The following is a 14936-nucleotide window of genomic DNA, read 5'->3' as shown; positions in this document are numbered from 1 at the left end:
ATTGACTCACTTTTGCTGTTCACCATTAGAAATTGTGATGTTACTGTCTCTTTAAATGTGGCGGGCTGCCCTGTTGTTGCTGTGCTGGAAACCCCGTACTGACTCAGAAGGGACCCAAGATGGCTGAATACTCACGGGGGGGGCAGTTAGCAATTATCTGAGCAAGACGTCGGGAATGAATGGCAAATAGCACTATAATGTAAAGCGTTACCTTGAAGTACCTATACGAAAACAGTTTGTTGGTTTGCACAGTTTTTAGAGATGCATGAATACCAGTGAGGAGAGAGAGGTCTCTCCGCGGCCCCGAGCCAGAACATGGCGGAACACTTGGGGAAGAAATAGCAGCTAACGTTAGCTAGCTGGCGTATTATTCAGACAATTAGACACATTGGTCTGGGCTAAACACGGTGTCTGCGCTCCGCAATTATGAGATAATGTTTTCGGTTTGCAGCTCGGGTAATTTTGTTTCAAAGGGTTGTTTTGTATTGAGTATGCGGAGCGTAGGCAGTTAGCGCGTTAGCTAGCTAGTTAACTCGTTAGCCTTGCTAGCTAACGTAACTGGCGAACGTACAAACTGTACTAACAAGTGGACAGGGTGTTTGTGGGCCATAGATGGTAACGGTGGGGCTTATTCTGAATACATCTCTCTGAAATTTGTATAAGGACTTTGTAATGTCTGTCAGCTCTTGTTCTGTAGATTACCACAGGAGCTAACGCACTGTAAATTACACTGTCGTTAGCTCGCTACAATGGTCTGTGAGCTGAGTTTGTGTATAACCCGAAATAAGTTGTGAGGCAGCTCTTCAAAATAATCAGCTATTGTAGTTTGTGCAGGGGTGATCGGGGAATATCCTTGGATTCGTCCAGGTGTTCACTTTGACTTTCTTCGCCTTGTTGACCCCTGCTACCAGTAAAGTTAGTCATTGTGTCAGTGCACAGGTGTAAAAGGTGAATCGAAGTTGTGGCGTGAATAGGTGAAGGAGATCATTTAAAAGCCAAAACGGTCCGGGAGGGGCAAACCGGTCACAAACACCTGCCAGGATGACGACGGACACTCGCCGACGAGTAAAAGTCTACACCCTCAATGAGGACAGACAGTGGGATGACCGTGGGACCGGGCACGTCTCCTCGGGCTATGTGGAGCGTCTGAGAGGCACATCTCTCCTGGTGCGAGCAGAGAGTGATGGTAAGAACAACAGAGGAACGACACATGCCAATATACAGATCACAAAGACTGTATTGGTTGCTCACTAACTACTTGCTCATGTGAGGAGTTTTTCGCTGGTTATTAAACGAACTGAAATTCATTCTGATTACTCTGTATGACCCGCAAAAGCAACAAGATCGATTACTTCTATATTGTTATTTTCAATGCCTGAAACCGCTGGTAGGGGGGTAGGTGTCAGATGAAGCGATTAACTGCATGCAGCCTTTGTTTACATTTTCCAGGGCAAAAAATTAAAGTCAGTGATACATATGACTGTTAAAGAAAGCAGGATGAGATATTTTGTTAAAAAACCACCACTTAAGCATGTACAGGACAAAATCAGTGTAGAGATAAGAGGTATGGCTTTGTCCACAGGGGCCACCAAAATCCATAAAAACCGAAAGTTCCTCACAGGAGCTTTAATGTAAACCATACTTTCCACAGATGCTAGTTTTAATCTAGTTCAAAACTACGCAAGCCCTTAGTGGACATGCATCCATACAGCTTAGCTCATTAGTGTCTGCAATGGCAGCATGGCATGTCCTGGTCTGTAATATCACAGTGAGCAGACTGGTTTTGTTTTCTAGATCACAAGAAAATTATCCTGTTATCATGACAATACAAGCTTTGGTATATAATGGGAAACCAGCTTTGTTATCCCGAGATAACGAGACAAATAAGTCGAGATCTTGTGAAAACAGCCAGAAATAACGGAGTAAATGAAATGTATGGATCCATGTCCACTAGAGGCTTCCTTATAAAACCATGCATGTAACCCTCACGTGTATCTACCCTAAACTATCCCCCTCATGAAAGTCGTTTTGACAACTCTAAATGAGCCAACTTTTTTTGTTTACCCGACAGGCTCCCTACTGCTGGAGTCTAAAATCAATCCAAACACAGCCTACCAGAAACAACAGGTCAGTGCATGACATAATGCTGTATGTAAAATATTGGTTTTCCTTTTCTGTCTACTGATTGTAAACTGGCTTTGTTTTTCTCTTGGACAGGATACCTTGATAGTGTGGTCCGAGGCTGAAAATTATGATCTGGCGCTCAGCTTCCAGGAGAAGGCTGGCTGTGATGAAATCTGGGAGAAAATATGCCAGGTAACTGCACTTCTCTTTGTGTGGGTGTGTGTTTGTCTACTCCATCTGTTTGATGTAAAAATGTGTATGGGTGTTCCTACTTGTATCTTCTTTGACTAGTAACATTATATGTCATTCTTGTTTTTCTTATCATAAAGGTCCAGGGAAAGGACCCATCAGTGGACATTACCCAGGATGTGGTGGACGAGTCTGAGGAGGAACGCTTTGATGACATGTCGTCGCCAGGTCTGGAATTACCGCCATGTGAACTGAACCGCTTGGAGGATCTGGCCGAGCTGGTGGCCTCCTCACTCCCCTCACCGCTGCGGCGCGAGAAACTAGCTCTTGCTGTGGAGAACGAGGGCTACATTCGCAAGCTCCTGGAACTGTTCCGTCAGTGTGAGGATTTGGAGAACAGAGAAGGACTGCACCACCTGTATGAAATTATTAAAGGCATCTTCCTGCTTAATCGCACTGCACTCTTTGAGGTTATGTTCTCTGACGAATGCATTATGGACGTCATTGGTTGTCTGGAGTTTGACCCTACGCTCCCACAGCCACGACGGCATCGGGAGTTTCTAACTAAGACCGCCCGCTTTAAGGAGGTGATCCCCATCTCTGATCCCGAACTGCGTCAGAAAATACACCAGACGTATCGCGTGCAGTATATTCAGGACATGGTGCTGCCCACGCCCTCTGTTTTTGAGGAAAACATGCTGTCCACCCTGCACTCCTTCATCTTCTTCAACAAGGTGGAGATTGTGGGCATGCTACAGGTGAGTTAGGTAGACATCAATTATGAGGTTTGCCCGTCAAAGATGTATGTATGCACTACATTTTGTCTTTGTCAAATGATGAAATATATATATGAGCCTCATACAAATAAGATTTCCAAATACACAACCCCAAATGCACGCATAAGAAAAAAATCTAAAATAGTGTTTATGCACTGAGCACTGGAAATTACAGTAATTGTAGGATTGCACAAAGGTTTTATTTTTGGCTGATTGTGCTTTTCCCAGTCTGGGTTTGTCTGCTAGTCTTTTATGGTCATGTGATCTTTGTGTTTTTGTACTGTGTCAACTCAGCAGTGTTTATGTATGGCTGTCTCCATAGAGATAGAGAAGAGTTGTGTAAATCAGTTATGCTGCGCTAGAGGAAAACTGGCACACTGTTGACTCTGTGGTACACCGTGCTGTGTGAAATTCTGAAGTCAAACACGACTGATATGAACCTTTTCTTCCTCACCTACCACAAGGCAGTCTTTCCAGGTCAAAATGAACAGACCAATGGTTTTGATTATATAAACCAGCACCTGATTTACTGGCATGAAAATATGATTGAATAGAACTGGGTCGTCAAACAGTTCATAACCCCTTGAAACAATGTTGTGTGATAGATTACTGTCATACATATATGTTTTAAATTGATAGTTTGAAGTTAATCTATAGAGATCTTTATATGACAAATTTTGTTTTAAGTCGGTCACTAGTAAATACAGTGGATGTTGTTTTTGCACTATTTGTGTCTGGCCTGTATTTTTATTGATCCAGAACAACTTGGATTTGGCCAAGTGCACAACTGGCCCTAAATGAAATGAGAGTTTTGTTGATTTTCCAAACCCTGATTTGTTGACCCTAAACATGCTACTCCCCTAATCTCCACTTCCCTTGTGATGTCAGGACGATGAGAAGTTCCTGACAGACCTCTTTGCACAGCTAACAGACGAGGCCACAGACGATGACAAAAGACACGAGCTGGTATGCCAGACTAAGAGCAGAGATCATTTATTGAGTACTGGTCTCATTTTTTTTCCTGTGTTTAATAGTGTCCGTTTCTCCCTTAAAGGTGAACTTCCTAAAAGAATTCTGTGCATTTTCACAAACGTTACAACCTCAAAACAGAGACGCCTTCTTCAAGACATTGTCGAACATGGGCATTCTACCTGCACTAGAGGTCATACTGGTGAGTGCATCAACATTAGCTTTAATACTTATTCTGTGTATTGGGCAAATTTACTCAGACATATGGGATAAATACAGACATTCTCCTGAAAGAAACTTTTAAAGCAAACAAGCCAATAGACAGACCACAGTCAATTCCTGGTAGACATCTGACAAAGATCGCAAGAGACATGGCTAAGAGATAATGCAATGTGAAATCATCACATTTGATTATTTCTGCTGTAAATTCACTGTAACTGTATGTTTAAAAAATACAGATGAACATCCAACCAATCTGACATTTCAGCTGTGCTTGTTGTATGTGTTATTTTGCTAGCCGCTTCGATCTCACTCCAAACTCTCATTAATACGGCTGTCACTTTTCAATCGCCTAAACTGTACATTAGTTCTGTTGTTTATTCTGCTACCTTCTGCTGCTCCGGTCTCCGAGCTATGCTTGTAGTATAAGACCATTCTACAGAACTGATCATCTCGACAACGACGCACCTGTTACTGTTCGATGTAATTCAAACAAAATCCATATCACGTTGAATTCGTTCGAACTTGATTTTTGGGAACAGTGACAGCCCTATCTCACATCTTGTCTGCTGACTTAATCACAAACTCTAGCCCTTAAGCATTACCACCATCAAATCAACTAACTTAATAACTGGCTGTAATACGTATAAACCATTTGACCATCAGATTAAAGTAACTCCAATTTATAGAAAGCATATGCCCGCTAGCCCTCATGCTTGCCTGAAAAGCTATTTACCAGTTTTAATAGTCCTTCCATACACTACAAGAATCTCTCTCCGCCCCTGTTGCCTCTGCATTAAATGATGTGTACATGACTCACATGATTGTGATTTGTAGTTCGGGTCTATAGCAGTTGTGAAAATGATATAGGAGCTTTGAAAGAATGTTGTAGAAAGGACCATCTGCTGGTTTTGAGCTTTATGATGGTAGAATTTTTTTCTCCCGTGTCAGATTGAACTGGTGCACCTAACTGTACCTGGGTGTATTATCTGTGAGGAGAGTAAGCTAAAGCTCTTAGGTGGGCCGTAAGCTGCGCTGAGCTGTTTCAGATTGTGTTGATAGACATCTGAATGTTGGTAAAGCAAACATATCTAATTCTATGCAAAATAAAAAGTAAGAATAATATAGAGACTGCAATGTGTTTAAAGATGGTGTATGTGTGATATGGTGGGACGTTCACAGCCTGATGAGGGGATCCATTAAAGGAGAATTGATTTTATTTATAAATCTTGATTTACAGTTTATTCACTTTGGCTTGAAAAACTTAGTATGATACCTACAAAACGCCCAAGCACTGCAGGTGCATCACAGTTGTCATGGTAAACATCTTTCTCGTAACTTACCATAAACCCACAGCAAAGGGTTTGTCATATTCAAATCAACAATAACTTTGACACCTTCAGTCCCACTTCCCTGTGTTCGAAGCAGTTACTTTGCTTCTACTCGCACACCAGTGACTGCAGAAGAGCAAGCAAGAAGAATGACTCCGACATAAGGACAGATAACCAAATACACTTTGAACTAGCAGGTGTTCCTGTATCTCTCCTGCCTTTGAGCAAATACACTGGTTACATTCTTGTTTTTGTGTCCTTTATTACAACACACTTTACTGTTTCATTACGTTTATAACATAAATAACAATTGCAGATTCAGGAAGAATATATAAAGAATACAGAAAGCAGATTAAATGCTGTGGTATGTGTTTGTTACTTGTAACAAAAGTACTCATTTACAGTAAATGGTGACTTTACCGACTCCCCCCTCCTTTCCACACACACCTTTTAAAAAGTAAGCTGAGAACAAGTACACTTTAACCGGTTTGGCTCCATTTTTTTAATTATTACTTTTGTTTCCATTTTGGTTTTCAGATAAGGTTTTCAGATTTATGCACCGTCCATGACAAATGTACTTTCTGTTCATGAAACAGGGAATGGATGACGTTCAGGTGCGTGGGGCGGCCACAGATATTTTCTCTTATCTGGTGGAGTACAACCCCTCCATGGTACGAGAGTTCGTCATGCAGGAGTCTCAGCAGAACGATGATGTGAGTAAATGAACGGAGCCAGCCAAACATATCAGAAAAGAATATTCATGTACCACGCAGGTGTGTATAAACAAGTTGAGTTACTAATTACTGTTATTTGGCCTTCCAGGACATCCTCCTGATCAACCTGATCATAGAACACATGATCTGTGATACAGACCCAGAGCTAGGCGGGGCGGTGCAGCTGATGGGTCTGCTACGGACTCTAGTGGACCCTGAGAACATGCTGGCTACTGCAAATGTGAGTTTGTGAGCTACTTCAGATTGCCTCAATTTGCACAGACAATGACAGGACAATAAACCTGAGTACTCAATACTTAGACGCAGCATGTCCAGAGGCACTTATCAGAAAGCTGGGTTATCCTGCTTTTCAGGTCACTTTTGAGCTCCACTTTTGGTGGCTGGTAACAGTTTGTGTCAGAGCTCAGAGCCTCCATCATTGTTTCCAAGTGGAGGGTTAAGTAAAATCATTTTAGTCAGCAAAAATTGAGTTCTCTCTCTTTTCCTTTCCAGAAAACAGAAAAGACAGAGTTCCTGAGCTTCTTCTACAAGCACTGTATGCACGTCCTCTCTGCTCCACTGCTGGCCAACACCACAGAGGAAAAACCTAGCAAAGGTAATTAATACCTGCGAGCTGTGTGTCTGTGTGCATAGTTTCAGTGATCCGACCACAGCTGAGGCATATCGCCATTAAACTGTCTGTCATACACCTCCAAGGTGACTAGCTGAGCACCTGACCTCACTCTTATGGGGAATCTACACCAATGCTATAGACGAACGTGTGCGACACGTAAGCGTCACGACAGCATCAATTTTGCAATCTACACCTCCTGAGACCACAGCAAAGATGAGTTAGCCAACGGTAGTTGCAATTCCTGTCCATAAATAGGTGTGACAGTGATGCCAAAAAGTGTGCAGTCTGCCGGAAACAGTAGAAGAAGAAAACTTTGCAACCGGCTTGTAGACTTATTTCTTAATTGTGCATAACTATTTCTGTATGATGTAGAAGTCAAATGAGGATGAATTAATAGGATTGGTTTACCCAGATGTTGAGGAAATGTACATATACATTGCTCTTTGTAACTAATCTTGGCTGCTCATGTAGCCTATCGATAACTTCAATAGGAAGCTGAAATCGAAGTTAGCCTCAATGAAGAGATTACATCGTTTAACATAGATTTCTTGGTTGTGGGCATGCATTTACGTAGCAGTCAGTAGCTTTCTAAGCTTCACTGACGCCCGCCTCCCGCTTGAGCGGTCCTGTCTCGGCACATATGTGTCAAAAATACGCTTCAAATTCATTGCTTGTGTAGATTCCCCTTAAGAAGGTCAAAGTTATTACATCCACCTGTTGCCAGATTTGTCCAACTGTGATCTGATTCACATTTTCAAACCAAGTTTAAACAGGGTACAATATTTATGCATAGGTATTTTACAACCTCCTTTCTTCTGTTAGATGATTTTCAAACATCCCAGTTGCTGGCCTTGATTTTGGAGCTGCTGACATTCTGTGTTGAGCACCACACCTATCACATCAAGAACTACATCATCAACAAGGACATTCTCAGGAGGGTACTGGTGCTCACTGCCTCTCAGCACGCCTTCCTGGCACTATGTGAGTCCCACATGATCACAACAAGATCTGTAATTCTTAAACTAAGGAAACCTGAAGTAAGTAGTTTTGTGCCTGATATTCATCATCATGTTTCTGTGCCCAGGTGCGCTGCGCTTCATGCGGAGGATCATTGGTTTGAAAGATGAGTTCTACAATCGCTACATCATGAGAAACTTCCTCTTTGAGCCGGTCATTAAGGCCTTCCTCAACAACGGCTCACGCTACAATCTCATGAACTCCGCCATCATTGAGATGTTTGAGTATGTCCGTGTGGTGAGTGTTGCTTTTTCCCGCTTTCATCCCCCCCGCCCAAGGAACTAGTTTTTTCATGTCCCTTTTTCATTTTCATTTGTGAACTATAAATATACATTTTGCCACATTTTTTAATTTCGAGATCAAAAGGTAAAGAAAGCAGTTCACATGTAGAGGTGTGTGGCCGTGTGTTAAGGATCAGAGCAGAGTTTATTTATATTGGCACTTTTATGCTCTAGAAGCTTGTGGTACACAAACAGCCTCAGAGTCTCATCTGTCCTTGTGCTTTCCTTGATTTAGGAAGTTTAAGGAAGTTAATTCTTCTGTTTGCTTTGCTTGATCCTTTTTAACAGTCTGATTTTCTTTCCTGTTCTGTTGCTCGTCTCCTTAGAGTAGAGCAGCTCGTCAAACCTGTACAACATAAAACCTTTTAAAACCAGTCATGTCATACAGTGTCGTGAGTTGTATGGCTTTGTTGAGTAAAAACACTGATTTCAAGTCGGTTAATGTAGTACTGGTTTATCTATTTGAGTGTTGTATTGTTCCTTTTTTACTTTTTTGCCCAAGTGATCGGGTAAAGAGTGACAACCTGTTAAGATTCATTTTAACTTGTTTGGTTTGTTCTCTCCTCTCTCTTTCTTTCCTTTCTTCTGCTGTCTCCACACTTCATCCCTCTTTACTCTGCCTCTGTCCTGAAACTACTTTTCATACTTTCTCGTCAATCCACTTCTACTGGGTCTCTACCCACCTCTTTCTCCCCCTCCCATTGCTCCCAGGAGGATGTGAAGTCTCTCACAGCACATATAGTAGAGAATTACTGGAAGGCTCTGGAGGATGTGGACTACGTCCAAACTTTCAAGGGCCTAAAGCTGCGGTACGAACAGCAGCGAGAGAGGCAGGACAACCCCAAACTGGATAGGTGAGAAATCCAAGGCTGCACTAACATTGCTACTACAACTCTGTAACTGATTTAATGAGTGAGGATGTTACTGTCTGTGAGTTTGTTACAAAGAGAACATCCTGGTTGGAGGAGTCACATTTATAAGATGTTAAAATGACCAATCTATTGTTTCTTGTGCAACATGTGTAGCTGTAAGTGTCTTTTCTCACAGTGCCATGTTGTGCGTGTGTTTTTGCACATACTGTGTGTTAGATGGCGCCTATTTTAATTGTATGACTGACATTTAGCCTTACATTTGTACTCTGCTGACTGTAGGAGAGAGACAGTGTTGTGCTACAGGTTTCTCAGTTAAACACAAAGAGTATCACTTACGGCTGATATTGTGCAATGAACCACTTACTCATCCGTGACTCTGACTGAAGTACAAACAGTCAAATCAATGAATGTTAGACTAACAGAGCCAGTCTTCATTACTTACGTTTAGTGCACATTAAGATAACGTTGTTAAAGGGGGAAGCTGTTTTCTATGCTATGAAGGAAAATTGCTTTAACTCGCTCATTTTCTCTTCCAGCATGCGCTCCATCCTGAGGAACCATCGCTTCCGTCGTGATGCGCGGACCCTGGAGGATGAAGAGGAGATGTGGTTCAACACAGATGAGGATGACCTCGAGGATGGTGAAGCAGTGGTTCCTCCCTCTGACAAGATGAAGACGGAGGAGGACCTCATGGAGCCTATAAGCAAGTTTATGGAAAGAAAAAAGTGTATGTATTGAATTCTTAGTAGATATGTTGTGGTTCGAGTGGATCAGATTTTGTAGTTATTTATTACAGGACAGTATTATGAAAGTACAACCTTAGATGTCAACATTTGAGACTGCAGCTTTCTGATCGTTATATCAGTGTGAGAAAGATCAGAGAAAAGTTGTGGCAATACCAGTAGGGAAACACTTGTGATCTCTGTATTCATTGTCATTCGCTTGAGCACATTTCACAGGCAAAGGGGCAGATTTGTAACCAGAACAACGCTGTGATTAGATTAAGCGTTAATTTGCTTAATCAAAGGCAGACTGTGTTGAAATCCTTTCGGCTTTATTTAGCGTCTCTGTTAGTCATCTGCATTTAGTCAACACCTCTTTTCATAGACAAAACTTGTTATTTGCTAAAGATTGCTGATGTGGTTTTAATGCAGCTTTAGGTGCAGTCATGATAAATGTTACCTGCATTTAGTCAGACAGACAAGCCATTATCATCGTCATTATTGATATTAAATGAAGAATCTGGTTGGTTGGATAAAAAAAATAAGTTTGGTTGCATCACTAACTGAGTCACTCAGCTATCGATCTCAGATCCCGTCCCAGCAGATTGTTAGCTGTTAGCATGCAGATGTCTGTTTATAGAGATTAATAAGAAGTTAGTCGTCGTCAGATGACGCTGATGGGAGCCGGGACGTCATTACGGCGGATTACATTCCGCCTGCTCTTGCTCTCCACATGGACTGTTTTTCCTGCATACGCTGCAGCCTGCTGATATGTGATTGGTCAATATTACTCAGACTACAAGCGTACTACAAAAGGAAACCAGAACACTTGCCTTCCCGGAAATCGTCCCTGACACTATGTAGAATCTGTAAATAGAGATTACTCAGCAATAATCATTATTTACAAACAATTTAGGTCTGTTAAAAATAGTTGTTAGTAGAGCTTGACATTTTTCTGCAAATAGTCTTGTTTGTTCTTTTGATTGTAAAAGCAAGTATTGGTTACAGATGAACTGTGAAAAATAGTGTTTTATACCTCTCCACGTCTCCCTCTCTTCCTCCAGTGAAAGACACGGAGGACAAAGAAGTTCTGGGAAAGTCGAGCTTATCAGGCAGGCAGAACCCGAGCTTCAAGCTCGCCTTCTCCGGCTCCACTAAAACCAGCCTGTCCAGCCCTCCTTCTTCTGCCTCATTGAACCCAGGCTCTCCGGGATCACCGGGTTCACCGGGCTCAGGAGCACGGAGCTCACCATCGACCACAACTGTAACCACAAAGGTACCTGTCAGCATGTTAAACATCAGTTCTTCTCTGTGATGACGGTCCGTTCAGTGTCCCAGAGTTATTGAGAGACAAAGTTTAAGAAGTCAGATTTATCTTGTACAATGTCTGCTCTGTATCAAACTGGAACTGAAGAGAAGAAAGACTTTGCTGAAGTCTGAGCTTTGACTATGAATCTTCACACTTAGACTGTCAATTTTCACACGACTCCCACCATCCAGGTTGTGTATAACAAAGAGTGGCCATCTCCACCGGTCTGCCACTAGACAGACTTTGCACTTTTTTGCACGCTTAATTTAGCCGGGTAGGAAATGAAGGGACAATGAGACTGAGTACACGATAAAGCCATGTGGTTTACAGGTTAGGTCACTGATAAGACAATGACATCACTGCATAAAATTAGGAAACCTTGCGGCAACTGAAACGCTTGAATGACCCCATACAAGAGGAAACTGCATTTAGTGATGGAGCAGTTTGAAACTAACACGATAACATGGACATTGAGAAATGTTTAGAATTTATACATTTCTTCAATGTAGTGATTTAGAGTACGAGTATTTTGATGAGATATAGAAAAATACTCAAGTTTACAACAAAGGGAAGCTGGTAAACTTGCATATTGTGAGTTTAAAAATGTTACATTCTCTTTAAAGATTTATCTTTTTTTGGCTTTCTGCCTTTATTATATTGGATAGCTAAAGAGAAAAAGGAAATGTGGGGAGTAGAGAGTGTGGGTTTACATGCACCAAATGATCAGGAGATTGGGAGTCGAACCTGCGATCAGTGCTTCGAGGACTATAGCCTCTATGCATGGAGAGCCCGCTCTACCAACTGAGCTAAACCAGCGCCCCAAAAATGTCTTTTATTGAAAGTAATAAGTTACTTCAGAATATACCCATCTGTGTAGAGAGATGCTTTCACCAAAATAACTGCAGAAGTAAGACAAGGCATCATAAAATGGAACATAGTAATGTTCCAATGCTTGTACTCAAAGTACTTATTTCAGGTTAATTCTTGGAGTAGACTGTTCCCTCAGATCCCCTAGATATAGATTGCACTTGCCTGTTATGTTCTTTTCCATACATTTGATAAGTTAAGAGATAATGTGAGTATTCCCTTTTCTAAAATGTAGAACCGGATTCTGTAGCCTTTAAAGCTATTGAAATAGGGTAAGAGGAAATTCTTATGGGCACCTTTCTAAAGGACCAATATGTAACATTGACAGCTGGCGTCTAAGAAGGGTACTGCAGTCCGAATTCAAAATATTTGAGCGCATTGTCTCCCACAGTCCCCTCCTCCCCGGAATCGAATGTTAACCTTTCCTGCTTCAGCGTTCCGACCGTGGTCGGAAAGCACGGGGGAGACTTATCGGGCCCCAGGGCCGAAGCTGCTGCTAGCTTCGGGGCTAACTCTCGTCACTTTACACACACAGCAGCGAGCAGGAAGCGAGACACGGGAGCACGGCTTCAGTCTTGAGGAGTGCGTGGCTTTATTACACACACAGCCTTACTGTACAGTCATTCTGTTATTTTCAGTTACCGATAACACTCGCCGCTGATCTTCTCGTAACTCATGCGCACACACTCACTTCCTGTCTCTCACTCACTTGCTCCACCACCCACACTCACGCACTAATCTTTTTCCAAACAGAGCTACGCTTCTAGAACAACACGAAGCTCATCCGTGTTGCTTGTGTTACGTGTGCTTTGACAATGACAAAGAAATGAGTCTTATGCCGCAATTTGTTTCATATCTGGTGACGAGATGGGCAGTGGGCGGGATTGCGCAGGCCAAAACACACACAGACGTTCCGCACCGGAATGGAAATTTTAGGAGGAGAAGATACAGGCTGCTGCATTGTTGTCTGAGAAGCCAGTATTTCAACTTAGCATGTTTCCTTAATCTCTGATGACATATCATGGCCATTTTATGATCAATTCCAGTAAATATGTTACATTTTGTTCCTTTTAAGATGTGTGGACCGAATTCTTAAGAAAAAAATATTAACACTTACTTTGGGGTGGTAGGTCGTTAGATAACATAGTAAATGTGATAATATAACCTAAAGCGTCAAGCTATCCTAAAAGGTGTATATTCCTGTAAAATGCTACGTTTGATGAAAGCCTATTAATTTAAACCAAACTCTACCAGAAGGCTTTGAGTAATTTCCCGACCAAATGACACTTTTAGAGTCTGATCAATTTTTCAATAGGACCAGATTTTTGACTTGTGTTGTTTGTCTTGTTCAGGGAGGCTTGGTGGGATTGGTGGACTACCCTGATGATGACGACGAGGAGGAAGAAGAGGAGGAGGATGGAGAGACTAAAGAGGACCCTCTGCCCCCTTCAAAGAAGTCCAAACTGAGCTCCTAAAGCAGCGTCGCTGTCTCGGCTTGTACTTTGCTCAGACAGTTTCTGCTCACAGACTCAACACAGGAATGATCAAACTTGTAAACACATTGAATGAATGAGAGCCACCGCTCGCCCTCAGCAGGTGGCCGAAAGAGGAGCGGACTGTGAACGGATACGTAGCCTCCTCGGACTAGCCCACTTCATACAAGTGCCAATCAGGAAACCAGGAGTGACAAAGCGTCTGAAGGGTGGAACAGACGTGTGAAAGTTGGGGGAGAAAAGATGACACTCAAAACATCGTCAGCTGACTCAGACAGTTTGGTATCTAAGCAACTGGAGGAAAAGACCACATACAAAATCACAAGCAGACTGAAATCCCAGAGAGCTCGCGGGCTCGGACCATAACCCACTGCCCCCCGCCCCCCCACTCAGGGAAGGACATCACAGCGGCCCAAATGGGTCGGCCAATTCAGACCCAGAACCACCACTCGCACCCCCTCCATCCCCCTCCTCGGATTTCACCTCCCTCCTTGTTTTTTTTCTCCTTCTTTTCTCCTCTGCTCTTCCTCCCCGCTCTTTGTCTGTTGCTTTTCGTCCCCTTTTTTTTTAAGTTAGTATATAGGACCAGACGGGAGGCAGCACGTGGCAAAGAGCTGTCCTTGTTGTCGTTTGATGATGTCATCAGTGTCGTCGTTCCTCAGTGGACGTTCTTTCTCTGAAGAGAAAAAAAAGCCAGCAGTTTCTTCATTACTTTCTTTTTGTTCTCTATCTGTCTCGATCTTTCTCCTGTTTTTTGTAAATGACAACAAAAAGAGACCTGCCTTTAAATGTTCAGGACGTTTTCAGTCACACTTGAACAGGTTTTTAAAGACCTCAGTAGGTGAGCTAGTTTTACCCTTTTTGCCCTTTGAAACTGCAGATTTTTTGGAGAATTTGTAATCCCGTCTTGATTAAAGATTGAGTGGAATTCTAGATGTGATGAATTTTGTCATATCTTCTCTTTTTTTTCTTTCCTTTTACATGAGTGTACACTTAGTTGTTCAGAATATTTGGGACCATTAAAATGATCTTTGCTGTAAGACGTCCACCTACCCTTTGTCCTAATAACTCAAGTGTTTCCTTGCTGCGTCATGCTCAGGTTTAATGGCAGGACAGGGATGGACCCTGTATTTATAGTGAAGATGATGCTGTTGGGTTCAAATGGTTTTTTAAAGTTTTAATCTCAAAGATTTCAGTTTCGTTGTCTTTGGCGGCACCTATAGCGATAAACGGTAATTGCAGGAGCACACTTCCCAGATATCCAGACAGTCTTAGGGCGCATTCACACCTAAAGTCCATTTGAGCCGAATGAAAGACCAAATTGTTACAACGTTGCATTTTGCCTCAAGTTTAGTTTGTGTTCACACGTCAGCTTTTACCAGCGGACCAAAAGTTTTGATGCACGAGGAAACTCATCTCT

General features: G+C 42.3%; 1 protein-coding gene across 2 annotated transcripts; it reads left to right on the top strand.

Moving 5' to 3' along the window:
• The first annotated feature begins 113 nt into the window (after positions 1–113).
• On the top strand, positions 114–14456 carry smek1 (SMEK homolog 1, suppressor of mek1 (Dictyostelium)). 2 transcript variants are annotated; one of them, XM_069656697.1, is made up of 15 exons: positions 114–1186; positions 2072–2127; positions 2218–2316; positions 2454–3071; positions 3978–4055; positions 4144–4260; positions 6205–6321; positions 6431–6562; positions 6835–6937; positions 7778–7936; positions 8040–8209; positions 8968–9107; positions 9662–9852; positions 10912–11123; positions 13376–14456. In XM_069656697.1, exons 1-15 carry the CDS (start codon positions 1042–1044, stop codon positions 13496–13498), a joined length of 2460 nt encoding a protein of 819 aa, XP_069512798.1. In that variant the 5' UTR covers positions 114–1041; the 3' UTR covers positions 13499–14456. The 2 variants fall into 2 exon arrangements, with proteins under 2 accessions (XP_069512798.1, XP_069512790.1); XM_069656689.1 differs by having other exon boundaries at positions 8965–9107.
• The last annotated feature ends 480 nt before the right edge of the window (positions 14457–14936 follow it).

This window comes from Semicossyphus pulcher, unplaced genomic scaffold, assembly GCF_022749685.1.
Source record: "Semicossyphus pulcher isolate SPU_LCO1_2020_fin unplaced genomic scaffold, fSemPul1.0.p SCAF_11, whole genome shotgun sequence".
Lineage (NCBI taxonomy): Eukaryota > Metazoa > Chordata > Actinopteri > Labriformes > Labridae > Semicossyphus > Semicossyphus pulcher.
The sequence above is the reverse complement of the archived record's forward strand: the minus strand, read 5'-3'. Positions and strand labels throughout refer to the sequence as shown.

Coding starts and splice junctions, on each gene's coding strand:
- smek1 (XM_069656689.1), top strand. CDS start 1,042: ATGACGACGGACACTCGCCGACGAGTAAAAGTCTACACCCTCAATGAG. Junction 3,072..3,977: donor AGATTGTGGGCATGCTACAG/GTGAGTTAGGTA, acceptor TTGTGATGTCAG/GACGATGAGAAGTTCCTGAC. Junction 9,108..9,661: donor GACAACCCCAAACTGGATAG/GTGAGAAATCCA, acceptor TTTCTCTTCCAG/CATGCGCTCCATCCTGAGGA.